Source organism: Sinohyriopsis cumingii, chromosome 3 (assembly GCF_028554795.1).
Source record: "Sinohyriopsis cumingii isolate HCF-2022 chromosome 3, ASM2855479v2, whole genome shotgun sequence".
Classification (NCBI taxonomy): Eukaryota; Metazoa; Mollusca; class Bivalvia; order Unionida; family Unionidae; genus Sinohyriopsis; species Sinohyriopsis cumingii.
This window is the reverse complement of record NC_142963.1, coordinates 54213553-54230572: the sequence shown is the minus strand read 5'-3', so window position 1 is coordinate 54230572 and position 17020 is coordinate 54213553. Positions and strand designations below refer to the sequence as shown.

The window sequence follows — 17020 nt, the reverse complement described above, 5'->3', positions numbered from 1 at the left end:
ACACGTCCAGAGAGAGAAAAAAGAGAAGAAAATTAAATGAGGAGAAAGTAAGGAAGAAGACCAGAAAAAACCTGTGAAAATGAAGAAATTAAAAAAACAGAGAGAGTGAACAAACAAACGGAAGAAGTATATGAACTTTTTAAAGTGTTGCGTTGTGAATTGGATTGTAAAATTTATAACAGAATAAACAAGACAGAAAATTTAATAGTGTCTTGGTATTGATTTTTTAGAATATTGGCCTACACTCACGCATTCAAACACGTACATCATGGGGCAAAAAAAGGATTTCCAGTTTTTATTGATTTTGGCAAAATTAACGCTCTTTTCGAGAGAGGTTGGTGGCCCTGAAAATGTCCTTTGGGTGTTTGTTTGTTTAAAAAATAAACTCAGGAACGTGATGCAATCCTCTTGTACTGCCTTAAGCCTTTGCCACGACCAAGGCGTACTTCTGGACTGGTTCCTGTCGATTATTTGGTGGAAATAACTAGAGGTGGTATCGCAGGCGTAGTAACAGTTTTCGGTTGTATGATTCGGGAAGGTCTTTTTCTCTCGGATCTTATTAAAGGATTCTGATACATTTGTTTCAATCTCCTTAACTCTGCTAAAATATATAAGAGTACCGTTACTGTTTGCCTGTCATTGTCCTCCTTCTTCCCTAGACCTTGTTTCGTCTCTGCTGAGATGTCTTCATGTCGTTTCCTTCTTCTTGCCTCTTCTTATCGTTGTTGCTGTTCAAGGATAAATGGTTGTTCTGCTTCTTTCTGCTACTGTAAAAATTTCTCAAATTCTTCTTTCTATCTCTGTTTAAATTCCTTGACGTGAGATAAAGAAGAAGTTAGCGATGATACTTGTACCAGAATAGTTTCTTGCGAAGAAGAAAGAAAATCCACTAAATGCCAGGTAAAATCGACCTTTTCTGGAAGAAGGACTGTGCTGACTTTGTTAGCCGCTTTTATCCTATCGCTTCTCGTCTCCACAGCCAGTGCACCGCAATTCATCGTCTTCTTAGTTTCCGTCATGTTCGAAAATTCTCTCGCAATGATTCACTGCGCACAAACGCTAGCGCATCTATGCGAATGTGACGTCACATACCTCTCTCGTGTTTGGAATGGCGAAAAAAACTCAATCCGTTTCGATCAGCTCTTCCACTATAAATAACACCGTTCACTTCATTCCTTTCACCTGTTCTCGTACGAACGTATAATCATCTACCCTCGTATCGTCGATGCTGTTCCGTACAGACTTACCCATGTATGTGAAATCATCATGGACAATTCTCCGGATAACTGATTCGAGAGTTTGGAAAAGACGAACGCATGTGGAGAGACAAGGCTGTTTGAAGAGAGTCATCATCTACGGTCCAAAATTCCGAAGACGTTTGAGGAAGAGAAGATGTTTGAGATGCCCTCTATGTTAACCGAATGATGTTAACAAAAAATATCTAAAGAACCTTTTCATTCATATGCCTACAAAAGATGCTTTCTTGCGTAAAACAATTTTTTTTGTTCATCAATCTATATCTATATCTTGTATGTTGTATGTGTTTATATTTGCACGACCTTTATATATGTCTATGTCCTGCAAGTCCCCTTCCCGACAAGCGTTCTAGGTTTTTTCCAGCTCTTTGTATCGAAAAATTCACAAGAGGAAAATGAAAAAAAGTCAACAACTCGTCAAATGTCTCTGGATCCGCTTTGAACCGTTTACGTTAGAAGATTTTATTGACATTCCTGACCGTTACCCTGAATGCCAGTGGTAAGAAATTACTCACTATATCCATTAATTTCGCTATAGGAGAAGATTAAAAAATAATAATAATGACTGACATGATCATGTATACTTTACAAGAGAACATTCGTGGTTTGCCTGTGGAGTTGACATAACGTTTTTACCGAGAGCTGGACAAAATACAAGTGAAACGCTAAGAACAATTACATCGATCACGTCACCGTTGTGAAAAACACTGGTACCTGAATGATATTAGAGGACACATTCACACGAAAGTGTTCCAGTGGTCAGACATTGTTAAACTAGACGTGGGCAAGAAGGATTCCATTGTTGTGACTCATTCTTTTTACTACAGGGCAGACATACCGCAACGAATTCCAGAGGAAGAGATATAACGTTACCAAATTCTTGTACACAACGTAAACTTAATTCAAGAGGAAACTTCTGAACGGTATGTGGTGATGTGCAAGTTATTGACTAAATAATTCAGATTCACCACTGGAGTACGACCATCTTTGTGCAGAGAGGACACTTATTGCCCTAGACAAAAAGAGGTATAAAAACGACCTACCATGTCACGACCTTTATCAGTGGTGATATATTCCGTGGAAGGAAATCAATGCCAGTATTCAAACGATGGAGGATTACCAACACTTATTACGAGAACTGTGTCACATGAACTGGGGTCGACATGTTGTGTGTTTCTTAGTGACTTACTTTCTGGGATTTATATTACCAGTCGATTCCTTGTGGACTCTTTACGAACAGTACTTACAACCAAATAAAACATGAAAGTGGTCGCTTCAAATGTCCACGAGTGACTCATTTTGTTAAAAGCCTTAAGTTTTTATCTGAATACTTTTCGATCTATACGGGAACGAAATTCGTAGACTCACAGGTACTGAAGATTCGTACGACGATGTGTGTGCAGCTTGCGACTTACAACCTCACTGGACAGATGTACGTGACTGGAAAAATGGGGGTTACGAGCCATGGACCAAAGAAGTGGCCAATTATGCCCAAGAGTTGTGATGATCAATTCAAATGTCCAGTGAAAAAATTAACTTTTAAACATGTGTTAGTGACAGCGCCAGAAGAAGAACTTGACACCGAGGACATCCACCCCCTTTGGACAAGAGTGTCATGGACATTCCCAAAAGACCATTCCCAGAAGACACCTGTATGACTGTACCCATTGTAGAGAATATTACACACTGTCCCTAAGACACCTTTGTTACCAAAAAAATGTTATACAGTGACTTGTTCATAGTCCAATTTGATCGCTGATGTGTATTTTATCGCTGTTGTTAACAATTTATTTGGATTTTATGTATTTTTGTCTTTAGTCTAGTTCAATTTGTAAAATATAAACGTTACCTGAAAAAGTATTTTAAAAAAACAACACTTGTCTTATATGTGTTTGTGTGAAAAGTGGTATACCCTGCATCATGGTTATATTTGCTGTCTCTGTTACCTCTACCTCTACTTTCAAAGTCATCGACGAACACGTTGATCGTGCCAGTTAGAAGCCCCTTTATCTTCGCCATCCCTTTAACATGTGGTTCAGGCAAAACCAAATTTGTCAAACGTTTGATCGAACATAAACATCATTTGAACGATCGTACACCTCAACGGATCGTGTGGTATTACAAAGACTGGCAATCGGCGTACAGCCTTTTGCGAGAAAGTCAAAGCGATTCCATCATGTTTGTGGAGGGCATTCCTGGCGAAAAAGATGGAATCGTGTCTGACCCCATTCAAACCCATCTGGTCATTTTCGACATGTTAGGAGAAGACGAATAAGAAATTAAAATGTGGTTTACGTGCAAAGGGCATCGTGGTAATGGCAGCGACATTTACATCACGCAAAATATGTTTCAACAAAGTACAGCCCATCGCACCATCAGTTTGAAGGCTCATTACTTGATTTTGTTCAAAAGCCCTAGACGTAAATCGCAAGTGCATATCTTAGTCAAACAGGAGCAAATTAGCTGATTCATACGTACGACGATGCCACTCAAAACCCACTCGCCTATTTACTCAAAACCCACTCGCCTATTTACTCATGGATTTAAAACTTACCACAGGTGCCAAGACGATGGACTGTTCTTGTACACATCCCTTTCCTCACACAGCGTCAACATGACGTCCATTCAGTCTCATCTTCCAGCCAAACTGATTCCTGCCTTGTACGGCATCAGTCGCGAAACAAATCCACAAATACGTGCTTGTCTCTTAGAAGCCAGTCTCAAAGCAGTCTTATGATGGCTTACTGTGACATCATGTGAGTTACTGCAAGGCATCATTCACATTCCACATAAAATCAAACGCTTTTTAATAAACAAAGTAGCTTTGACGAAACTGGCCGCTCTCCTCATCCACACGCAAACAAAATAGCAAATCATTTTGAAATCTGGAATTAGTGGTTCTCTAGGAGGTGTCATCATTCGCTCACTCTTAAAATGGGATACCAATGCCCTCAAAGTCCTAACCACGAAAAAAAGCCACTCTCAAAAGAGCCAAACGAATCCCAACAAAGAAAAGAGCAACCGTGTCAAACCCAGGTCACAGCCCCAGAAAAAGAAAATCCCACAGAAAAAGAAAAAGAAAAGTCCCAAAAAAGACAAGCCCAGAATAAACAGTTTCTTCCCGCACGAGAGACACTTCGGCCACGACGCATCCTTTCATTCGCAAACCGCGACCTTCAGCAACGGTGACCATATCTCCAGTAGCCTTAGAGTCTTCCACTTATGCCAATATGATATCCGTTATTCTTCCTTTGATGTAAGAATGGAAACACGCGTCTACAAAAAACTTCTCCTGTAGTGGTAAGATCCTCCTCCTCTTTATCTGTAGTAGCAGCTTCTCACAAAGTATCTTCCCCAAAATCAAAGTCCAAGAGTGACCGGGCATATTACAGAGATTACCGGAGTTGTCCAAGCAAGAACTGTCCCGATTTAGTTCGTTATGGACCCCTACACCACGTAGAATGACTGTCATCAAGTTGATACGACGTTAAGACATGCGGTAAAGAATTGGATAAGTGTGTTTGTGCTCCTGAACGCCAAAAGATATCCCCTAAAGAAGTGCACACCACTTTGCGGCAAAAAAAAAGGAAGAAAAGGAAAAGACTTACTACTCGTTTAGGCAAACATGCCAACATTAGGACATGTTGTCTCTCCTGTCCAAAGCTCCTTCACCCATGCGAAAACAACTGAATTAAACATCCTCAAAAGACGTCGTCGATACCGTGTGTGAATGTTGCATGAATGTCTTGAAAGGCACGATACCTTTGTCTAAACATCAGAAAGAATGCTTAGCCAAACATCGTCATGTCCTTCGCCAAACGGTCCAAAAGAAAATACCTATTCGATTCGTCAAAATAACAAGATGTTGGCACAACGCGGAGGCAGTAGGCCCATGTTGTGTGCACCCTTGCTAAAAGAAATATTGGGAACAATGCTAGGACGACTCAAGGTAGCAAGATAAAAAGGACCAAGAAGATAAAAGGGACCTCTGGAGTTCAAATATCTCAGACGTGACCATTGAAATTGAATGGATGGATGAAATCTGACTATGGTTCCTTACAAACGATGGATGGAATTTCATCGTTGGCAAGAACAACGGACTCCACATTTGCCTCCCGATCCTCCGATATGTCCCAGTTATAACACGAATTTCAGTCGTTGATGGATCGCAACGATTTCCCAAACAAAAAAGTCGCAAAGGTACCGTCAACTGTTGCAACGGCTGCAACTCTTTCATCAGAAAGCTGTAGACGAAATGTTTCAGCCGACTCTGACAGATTTTAAGACCCTGATAGAAATTCCATCACCGCCACTACCCCGTGACCAAGGCATGAAAAGGAGACGAAGATTATCAAACTCCACCAGAAAAAGTACTTAAGTTACCAACACCAGCAGAGAAAGTACACAAGTTAACAACACCACCTACATCTAAAAATGGACGGATTAAAAAGATGATAGCAACCCCTTTTTCCACAAAATTGAAAAGGAAGGTGAAGACAGAAGTTAAACAAGATTACCCCTGTGCTCCTCGACACCTATCGCTCGCCGCACACGAAAACCATTAGAAGCCAATAATATACCACACGAAATAAAGAGTAGTATCAGTTAAGAGTGGGTGACATATTAACAAAAATGGAGAATGTGTTAGCTAGCAGTTACTATGATCCATCCCATCCCATCCTGCAGGTTAAGGAGGTGTTCAAAAATGGTATCGTGCTGCCCAAATCGACTGAAAAGTCTTCGTTCAATGGTCAAGTGCAATGATGGTTACAAGAACCAGCCACGTACACCTTACACAAACAAATTCGAAGAAAAATTTCCAGGTGTCGCACCCGAGTGGAAGGCATCGATGGCAAGCCGATTTAGCCGATGTCTCTCATTTTGCACCTACAATTGTGGCTACAAAATATTTGTTTTGTGTTATCGACGTCTTTTCTACATTTGCATGGGACATGTCATTGACTTCCAAATCGAGCAGTGAATTAGTGCGAGATCTCAAACTGGTGTTGAAACAAAGTGGTCGACATCCTCTTCACTGAGAAAACTGACAAAGACACCGAAATTCTCAACCAAGCTTTCCAAAAAGAATTGAAGAAACGTGACATTCACTTTTTCACCTTGTAGAATTCCGAAACCAAATCTAGCATAGTGGAACGTTTTCAACGCACTTTGAAAGAATGCATGTTGAAATATTTTGTACATCAACACATTCTCAAGTACATCGACGTATTACCTCACCTGGTTCAAGCGTACAACTAATCTTGTCATCGAGGTATAGGACGTGGCATTCCTTCCCCCCAAGAGTCAAAGTAGTCAAACAACGTTAAAAAGGATGTCCTCCCAGTTTTGATTATTGGATTGTCACTTCGCAAGTCATTGACTATAAAAAGAAGTGAATATCATGCCCTTCTTTACATCCTCAACCACTAATATCACAGTGACCACTCCTCCATCGAGTTCTTCTCTGCAATATCTACAAAAGCAACCTTTGTGGGAGTGCTGTGGAGAACGTGTGCCGAAAACGCATATCGCCTTTTTCCGCTAAATCTTTGTGGTGTATTGTGTCATCGGTGTTGCCATTGCCAAGTTGAGTTTGCAACAAGGAGACACTCAACTGTGGACCATTTTACTGAGCTGTTGCATTGGTTACTTTCTTCCCAATCCTTCTCTGAAATACTCCTCGAACGTAAACGATGGGAGCTTTGTGTCTAACGCCAGTCAGCAACCCAACAACAATCACCAAAACAATCCTCTTTTAAACACTCTTCTGACTTCGGGTGACCCTTCGGAATGCAGCTGAACTCTGGAATTCTGAACGACAACAACCAATTTTACTTAACCTTACCCAGCTACATTTCCATGGAGGTGTTTCCCAACAATACGTTGTGCTGTTACACGGCCAAATTATCACAGGCCAAACAATTGAATCACGATGCCCACTGGGAAGTGGCGCTGGTAAATTTGATTCACCCTACACAAATTGAAAACATCATTGAAACTCAAAATACTTTTCAAGTTGAAATCCAGAACTACCAACTGCAACAGGATATGAATAAAATCAGGTTTTCAGGTATCATAAATTCAGCAAAGAATCCGTCATTCTCTATCTATAGGTTACAAATCTCGTCAGGCTATTATTTGGTCGACACAAATCCTGAAAGGTTCGAGGATCCGTTCGGCAATGCCCTGTTCAGAGCCAAAAAGAAAGTGTTGAGATTGAGTACCATAAAGTGGCTTGTCGCCTAATGAGGAAAGTTTCTAATATCAAAACATTGGGCATTAATTGTAGTGGTAGTTTGAAATTTTGTGTGGACATTGAGAGGTGGTAGCATAGAATTTGAGCCCGAAGATCAACAGAAATATGGATGTTCACAAAGCGGTTGGATCCCCGGTAGAACTGAACGAAGGACTCAATTTGATCTTTGTTTACTCCGATGTGGAAGAGTACAACGTGGTCGGACTCATCTTCGTACCGTTACTGAGTGTCTTTCCTTTCAAAGTGGATTCTGCCACGTCCATTGATGAGGAAGGTGGAAAAACCCATCACGTTCACCGCGAATTAGCACATCCTCATTATATACCTGTCAGTAAGTCGTATTTCGACTTTGTCAACATTGCTATAAAATTAGATCTGGGACAAAATATTCCATTCTCCAAAGGAAAGGTTACGGTGAAACTCCGTTTTCGAAAACTATTCTCTAACGAATCGAACGTCATGTATCCAGTGTACCAAGGAGTCGCTCGACAGCGATGACGTAGTTTGGGAGATATGCTGAAATCGGCCTTTCGTTCGGTGGCGCAGGTGATGACACCAATATTGATACGAGGATTGCACGCCTTGAAAGATGCCGCATTGACGAACAGCAAAGAATTTCTCAAAAATGTCATCATCGACAAACAGAACCGCCACAAAGCTTTCTTGAGAGCAGGCCAATATGTCTTGCTGAAAACGGGCAAAGACATTTTGGGTCTTAGGGAAACTCCTATAAATGCCCTAGAGTGTGCCGACTCAGTCATGTCTATTTCCCTGACGCTACAGCAAGGACACGGTAGAAAGAGACGACAACAACAGAAGCCTTCATACTCATAAAGCTAGGAAGACTAAGAAAAGAAGAACCGTCCGAGATTTAAACGTTTTTGACATTAAAAAGCAGAGACAGAAAATGATGCACCGATAGTCTTGCGTCTGTTCCAAGTCGGAACTAGATCTGTTTGCCATGCCACCCACTATGATGATTCAGGATCAACCCCCATCGAATTAGAAATCAAATGACAGCCCGAAGATTGCATCGATCGGAAAAGCAGTTGCTTGTACTTGAAAGTCAAAGTTCAGAATTCGAATGGTAATCCTATGGAGGATGAAGCAGTAGCTCCAGTCAACAATTTTATGCATTCCGTGTTCAGCTCAGTGGATTTGTACTTGAATAACAAACTGGTCATTAGCAGATGGATACTTACGTTTACAGAGCGTACCTAGAAAATCTCTTGACGTACGGAAAAGAAGCAAAGAACACTCATCTGGTGGTATGGAAACCTGACACGCCAGGCCAATATAACGTCACTTAAACGAATCTAACTAGCATAAATCCAAAAAGTATGACATTTATAGAACGACAAAACAGAATCAAGGAACTCATCAAAAGTTTAGAACTGATGGATTTGGACATGTTACAAAAAAGTATTTGCGGAATGGTGTGGATGTTCGTCTGCGACAAAGTCTCATCAGTACCGCTTTCCATTTGATGGATGCAACTGATAACGCCCACAAAACTGTCATCGAGGAAGCCAAACTCTGTGTACGACGTGTGGAACTGTTACCTAAAGTGATAAACGACATCAGTCACACTTTGAGCAGAACGACTGCAAAGTATCAGATTTGATGCGTGGAAGTAAAAACTTTCACCATACCCACTGGACAGCGATATATGATCGAAGATCATCTGTTCCAAGGGCAGTTACCCAAACGTTTAAGCAATGATATTGTGAGCAACACAGACTTCAACAGAGTTAAAGAATGTAAATCCTTTCAACTTTTATCACTACGACGTATCCAAGATTGAAGTCAGTTGTTATGGCAAGACCTTGTGTACCAGACCCTTCGAACCTAAGTTTGAGCAGTCAAATTACTTGAGATCGTACTTGCCTCAGTACAAAGCCACCGGACAGTTACGAACCAACACCAGTCACATTATTACGTGAGAGGTTTATGCAGAAGGTTACACTTTGGGGATCTTTGATTTCACTCCTGACCAAGACAGCGACCTTGATATTTCCACCCTATGAATTCCGGTCGAATTCGTGTGGATCTTCAGTTTTAAACACCTCTACCCCACACGGTGAACGTCATATTGAATGCAGAATTCAACAATACAGATGTACAGACTTCAGAAGCAGAGAGAGTATTAGCAATAGCGACAGCAGTAGTAACAGCAGTAACCAGACAGAGATTTGTCGACTGCCGTGTAGACTAGAATGAGTTCTCCTTCTCTTTCCGAAGAAGCATGCCCTCTCCTGTGGGAAAGCCTAACGTCAGACGGGGACGCAATCTTAGACAATGAAAGATTGCCATAGCTCCCTGTCCATAAAACAGCCTTTTTCAAGGCTACCCAAATACTATAGAAAAGAGATACTAGTTCAATTGCTAATTGTATGTTAGAAAGCTTAAAAATAGACGTGTGTCTATAATCACTACATTTCTATGTTTTATGTAAAATTAGATGTGTGTCTATACGCACTTTGTTTCCCTGGTTCGTAAAATAGTCTGCACGTTAGTGTTTGTAATTACAAAGTGAGTAAGTATTACTTTTAGGTCCGGAAATTCCATGTTTTCTTTGCTGATCAAATGAACCTTGTAAATTTTGGTGGCAGTGAATATTTTCCATCATGTGCGCGATTCCCAAATATAAAGCGAAAGCGTTCGTCACCCTGGATACCCGTTGCTGATTCATCAACTGAAGGAAGATTAGCAGTCTCACCAAGCTTGTGGAACTCCAGATGCACTTGGAATAAGCCTGGCACCTCCTGGACGAGCTGGTTATGAAGACAATCCAGGAAAAGGCTAGGATAGAAGAGAAAGGAGAAAAAGAAGAAAGAAGAGGAGAAGGAAAAGAAAAGAGTGATCCTGCCTCACCTGATGGTAAGACCTTTGTGTGAGGTGAAGCCAATGGTCAGTACACCTCCATAGGCAATTGTAGAAACACCACGACCACGTCTGCTACAGCCACAGCTACAACAGCTACAACATCCATTACCACCAGTACCAAGAACAGTTATCCACAAGACGGAAAACTGAGAAAATGAAGAAAAGTGCCAGAACATCCATGAGTGTGGCATATCAGTAAGGAACAAGTCTTCACTATCCCTCAAATGGAGGAGTATGATAGTGAAACCACTCAAGCACCGTCTGCGCTCCCAACCACAACAATCAATTGGGACAACGATTTAATTCGGTGTTGTGTCTGTGGTGCCGGGCCTGGGAGGTGCCAGCATTAAGAAAGGTGTATTTGGAGTATCGAAATACAGCCCTTCTCATGGCTACCCAGATCTGTAGAAACGAGACTATTCAAGTTGCCAATTTGTATCAGTGTCGAGTAGTGTGATTATAAACAATCACTCCTTTACTGATGTGATATTGCGCGTGTGTGTGTCTGTGTTGGTATGAATGCGAGTACGTTTGTGTGGATAGCAGAGTGTGTGTTTGTATGAGTGCTCGCACGTTTGTGCGAATATTATATTTAATGTTTTTTTTTCCTTTTCCAGTGTGGATAGTAGAGTGTGAGTTTGTATGAGATTGCGTAAGTTTGTGCAGGTAGTATATTTTGGTGTTTGTTGTTTACTCTTCCCCTGTGTGATATTATATTTCTGATTTGTGAGTATCATATATTGGATTTTTTCTCAACACGTCTCTGTGGATAGTATAACTTGGGTTCGTATGCGTTAGCGTCCGTTTGTGTGGATAGTATATAATGTGGATTCTTTCTCTTCCCTGTGTGGATAGTATATTCTGGGGTTTATGGATAGTATAGTTTTTTAATCTTTTTCCTGTGTGTTGATAGTAGAGTTGGGGTTTTGGATAGTTTATTCTGGGTTTGTATGTGTTCGCATACGTTTGTGTGGATAGTAGATATTGTGGCTTTTTATAGGATATAATCCTTTTTCTTCTCTTCTATCTGGATGGTAATGGAAGGAATGTTTTCCTTCACGCCCGTGCTTGAAGTATAGAAATCAGAGCCTTTGTTAGTCTGGTGTACACAAAATTCCAACTTTAGAATGAATCATTTAATCAAAATCTCGGACTCAGTTGATTTGAACAATTGCATAGGTGGCTTACACATTATTGCCATATTTTGTCCATTTACATAACTGGACTCGATTTGAAAAAAGTACGGGCTGGCTATACTGGGAGTACACGACATCCATGGCTGGCTTGACGAGTTCCTTCCCTTCCTTGCCTCTGTCTGACATTGTACGTTGACGGAGATGTGAAACTATTTCCACCCGTCAGAAATCCAGGTGTCCTAATGTGACGTCATTGCTGCCGACCAATCGTAGTGGACATTGCATACTGCTTGGGTTGACACCAGGTGCGTTCAGTCGCAACTGCATAGCAACTTGTTATCATGAGTGGGTGGTGGGTTCATTCCCACTCATGACGGTCCTACATTGATGTCGTTAGGGACTAATTAGTCGCACGACCTGATGGCCAAGGTAAACAGTGTTCTTTGAACACATAAATGCCTGGGGGATGAGACACTGATTGCTTCCCCAGGAGTAATTAAACATCCAGCTTTGCTGGAATAAATCGTCGAGCATGCCCTGACTGGAAAAATCGAGGTTAATTTAATTCAATCCATCAGCCAGTTAGTGTGACCACCATGCGTTGACTAGTCAGCACGTTTTTCAAAATGGACTTGTTAAACAATTTGAAAGACAGTTTATACTGGATGGTGGATGAAGCCTATGTAGTGGAAATTCTTGCAGATGAATGGAAGTATCCAGGTAGCCTAGACTTTGTGACCAGTCTGAAGGGAGCGAGAGATTTGATTAGAGATATCATAGAGGAGGAAAAGGAGAGCTGAAGAGGCTTCATTCACCCTAAGTATGTGAGAGTTGCAACATTGAAGGACGCACTTGATGGTGTGATGAAAGTCAAGTGTTTTTTGAACAAATAGAAAATTTGTCAGAATGGTCTTATGTGGAAAGGGGATTAGACCAATTAAAGAAAGTTGAAGAAATGATGAGAAAGGAAGATAAAAGATAATTGGGCAAAGGGGAGAAAAGACAAAGAAAACAGAAATAAAAAAGAAGACATTGAAAGACAGAATCTAAACTGGATCAAGGTGCACGAAAGATTTAGATTAATGGAACACCCTGATTGGATGCCAGAGAAATAAATGAAGAAGGGAATACTAGAGAATGTGAGGAAATTGTGGAAGAAGTGGAGAGAATAGAAGAAGAACCCAAAGGCCCTTTTCAAGGCCACTCATATGCCTAGAAAAGATTTGCTTTCTTGTCTAAAACATGTTTATTAGTTGGTTGCATAGCTGTTTGTGTGATATACTGATGTCATCAATCTATATCTACATCTTGTATGGGTTATATATGTATATGTCCCGCCATTCCTGTTTCTGCCAAGCGTTCTGAGCTTTCTCCCGTTCTTTGGTCCCGATTGAGGGCAGCCACTTGCAACATCGTTGCAACATTGTTGTCAGTATTCATTACTGTGATGTTACCCCTGTTCCATTCCTATTTACCATATACAGGCCCAATCCATACCCTATGCTAAATTCCCCATGACCCTATACAGACCCACTCATGTAAAAGCCCCATATATACCATAGTGCCGCGACACCTTTTTGACTGGGATTTCCATAGACCCTTTATCACCCCACTATACTACTTCTGTGGCTCTTCAGTTTCTCCGACATACTGAATGCTACAGATCTTACATGTGATGAGATAAATTACATTCTCTGTTTTACACGCTTTGTTTGGATCATGCATGTTTATATTTTCTCTAGTCACTGACGGTTTAGGCACCTTTTATCGCCACATTGGCAAGATGGACTAGGGTGGTCTTTGTTAGTGATTGGGGTTAGCTTCGCCCTGTCTATGATGTCCTTGATGTTGTTTGGTCTCCGGTAGGCTACCACAGGTTTGTTCGGGAGGAGTAACTTTAGTACGTCCGACAGTGGAATATGCAACAACCATCACTAATATTATTGACGAGGCGTACCAAATCGGGCACTAATGCCAGCAAACGAGAAATTACATGAGCCCAGAAAAAGCAAGTGCAGGTAAATTTTTATCTGCTACCTAAAATCCACAAAAACGGAAACCCGGGCAGACCTATAATCTCCTGTAACGGGCATCCCACAGAAAGAAGATCTAGAATATTTGGATTAATTTATGAGACCGCAGGTCCACAGACTACCATCATGTCTTCAGGACACGACATATTACCTCATAAAAAGCAATGCAAGCAAACCATTACTGCCAGATACATTGCTTTTTCCTTAAATGTCACATCTTTGCATACTAACATATCGCACAACGAAGGGATACAGGCGTGTAGAGAAACATGGGAAACAAGAACTGTAGACAATCCACCCACACACTTTGTAGTCCAACTGCTGTAGCTTGTCCTAAAGCTCATTAACTGTGAATTTAAAGAAGAAAACTACCTCCAATTATTGGAACCGAAATGGGTACAAAAATGGCCTCTTCGTATCCTAATATTTTTATGGGAAAACTGGAGAGTCAACTTTAAGCATCGGTTGAACTTACACCATACTAAGGGGTACGCTTTATCGATGATATAGGATTGAGATGGCACCATGGAAGAAGAAGTCTGGATGATTTCAATAAAAGCAAAAAACTTCCATCCTTCAATAAAATGCACAGCAGAAGTCTCCAACTCAAGTCACGTTTTCCTGGACACAACAACAAAACCGGTAGAAAACAAAATCCATACAGACATCTACTCGAAACCAACCGACAAACATCAATATCTACTCCCAACCAGCTGTCACAAAAAAAATTGCATTAGGAACATTCCATATTCACAGGCAATGATGATACGCAGAATTTGTTCCGACGATCAAACATTTCTAAAAGGGTTTGGAGATCTATCTAATTATTTAATTTACCGAGGCCACAACAAGGACCTGATTGCGGAGGCAACCCAAAGGGATAAACAAGCAAACCGCGATGACCTACTAAAATACTGAAGGAAAAGGCCGATAGGATACCATTTATCCTGACCCTACCATCCAGACAACCCCAAAGGAGGTAACATTATTGGGAAACATTGGCACATAGTGGAATCGTCGGACGTACAAAAGTTACTCCTCCCGAACAAACCTGTGGCAGCCTACCGGAGACCAAAAGACCTCAAGTACATCCTACTCAGGGTGAAGCTAACGCCAATCATTAATCAAGACTACCCTAGTGAATCCAGCCCCAGCCGCGATAAAAGGTAGAAAACCTGTCAACATATGATATAGACCAGGACATTTTCTAGCACAGTGACAACAGAAAATCTAAACATACAAGGTACAAACAAAACGTGCAAAACAGAGAATGTAATTTATCTCATCACATGTAACATATGTAGCCTTCAGTATGTCGGAGAAACTGAAAAACTACACAAAAGGATCAACCTTCATAGGTCTGATTGGATGACAAAGAACCTTTGCAGAAGCCCGGTCGCAGAAAACTTCTCCTCTCCTGGCCACACTGTGGGTTCGATCCCCGACCGAGTCATACCAAAGACTTACAAAAATGGTGCTAACAGCTGCCTCGCTTGTCGCTCAGTGTTAAGAGGTTAGTGTTAGGACTGGTTGGCGTAGTGTCAGGATAATGTGACTGGGTGGGACATCATGCTACATGTCTGCGGTATGATGCCCAAGTACTAGACATCACTATAAACTGTCACACTGCAGACATCGTAGCAATATGACTGAAAAATTGTTAAAGCTACGTTAAAAATCCAAGTCACACACACACACACACACACACACACACACACACAACCCCAACTGGAGTTCCCAAACCAGGAAAGAAAAGGAATCTTACTGGATACGTCGCCTTAGAATGTTGAAACCAAGCGGTTTAAACATAGAAAACTGGTTGAAATAAACTATTTGATACACAACACATTTAAAGGTTTAATTCCTGTTGAAACAAGCATGTAACTTTTTAGAAACAACGGTTTTTGTGTTTCATTTGTTTGCTTTTCTATGTTTTGTATTTGCCTTTGAAAAAGACACATTGAGAGTCGAAAGCGATTAGGCTAGTTAGATACTAGTTTTGCACTGTTCGTTTTCAGTATGCTATATATATTGATCCTTCATCAGTGGACGAACGTAATCAGCTGCACATGTAGTGACGTCACATATTACAATCCACTCTGAGAACTTATTCATGTTGGAAATAGTGTTTAGCTTTTTGCAATAAAAAAATCTGTTCCACACCTATGCACCGAGATTTGTAATACATCCAGAGCTACCATTCAGAAAGGTCTAGTTGGCAGTGTTTTCATCCTATATGATTTTCATTATATGCTGGCTCGCTTTCAGTTCAGATTTACATTTGGTACGGAGTTTCTTCAGATCGTTGTTTACTGTTTATAATTGTGCGTATTTTGCTTCCACCTCCTCGTCTGCAGTTTATTTTCATAACAAGTTCGGCATTTGCTTCATTGTCTGCTTCAAGCTTTGTGTTAATGAGTAAAACCTGCTGTGTAAATAATTTGATGCGGCTATGCAGATTTGGATACGGGCCCTGCAGAGTTTGAAAATGCAAAGGTTTGTGTTCAGCATTTCTGTGAAGAAATCTTCTTTGAGTAGAGTTATGTGTACATAGTCATTTATATTAATTTAATAGTCAATGGTTAATGAAAAATAAAAAAAAATGAATATAAACGAAGCAGTTCTAGCATTTGGGCTATTAAAATTAGTGATGGAAAAGGCGCAACGTATTGATTATGATGTTGATTATTTGGCATCAGCATATTAACTAAACATTTCGTCAGCTTGAATTACGTGGGAGAGGGTTAATTTGCTGTGGTTTATAAGCTTATCCAAGATTAGCTGGGATTTGATGTTGGGATGGTCAAGCAAGGACGTGACACGTTTATCAAGGAAATTTTAATCTTTGTGAAAACCGGCCAAAAGATGATGACAATGATGGATATTTTTCAATATTGGGTAGATTTGAAAGAAATACTCAATTTTATATGTAGATTAACATAACAATATAGAATCGGTGGATTAACTGTTGGAAACAAAGAACACATATATCAAATAATTATGGCAAATTAACTTTATTTATTCGTTTACAATAAAATGTTAAAAAGTTGTATAACATAGTAGTAAGACGCTACTGTGTAAATTAAAATGTGTCAAATAAGTAATGAAAGTATCAATAAAAACGCCTTATTCTGGACTTGTACTGTTCTTTAACACAAATACGCCTTACTGTCATAAAAAGTCATTCGTGCGAAAAATATTTTCTTCTTCTTTATTTGTGCCTTTTTCTTTGTTGCATATACTCAAACTTTCATTGACATTTATTCTGTTTATAATTTATACAATAAATCAGCATTATTTACATATTTTTCTGTAGTCATTACGATCTACAGCAATCTGATTGGGCAGCCCCTTTTGAATTTTTTGGGATTCATACCCATATGAAAACTTTTCAAAGGTACTTCCACCTACAGTAATTTTCTGGTTTTACTCAATGATGACTGTATTTAGAAT

The 17020-nt window shown here is 40.3% G+C and overlaps 1 protein-coding gene across 1 annotated transcript in view; it reads left to right on the top strand.

The window, feature by feature from the left end:
- The window catches only part of LOC149802880 (protein CFDP2-like), a 54022-nt gene extending 41688 nt beyond the window's left edge, over positions 1 to 12334 (top strand). The window contains exon 2 of the mRNA XM_089953845.1: positions 12186 to 12334. Coding sequence (XP_089809971.1) covers positions 12186 to 12334 — 149 coding nt within the window. The remainder of the gene's footprint in view (positions 1 to 12185) is intronic.
- Positions 12335 to 17020: the final 4686 nt, after the last annotated feature.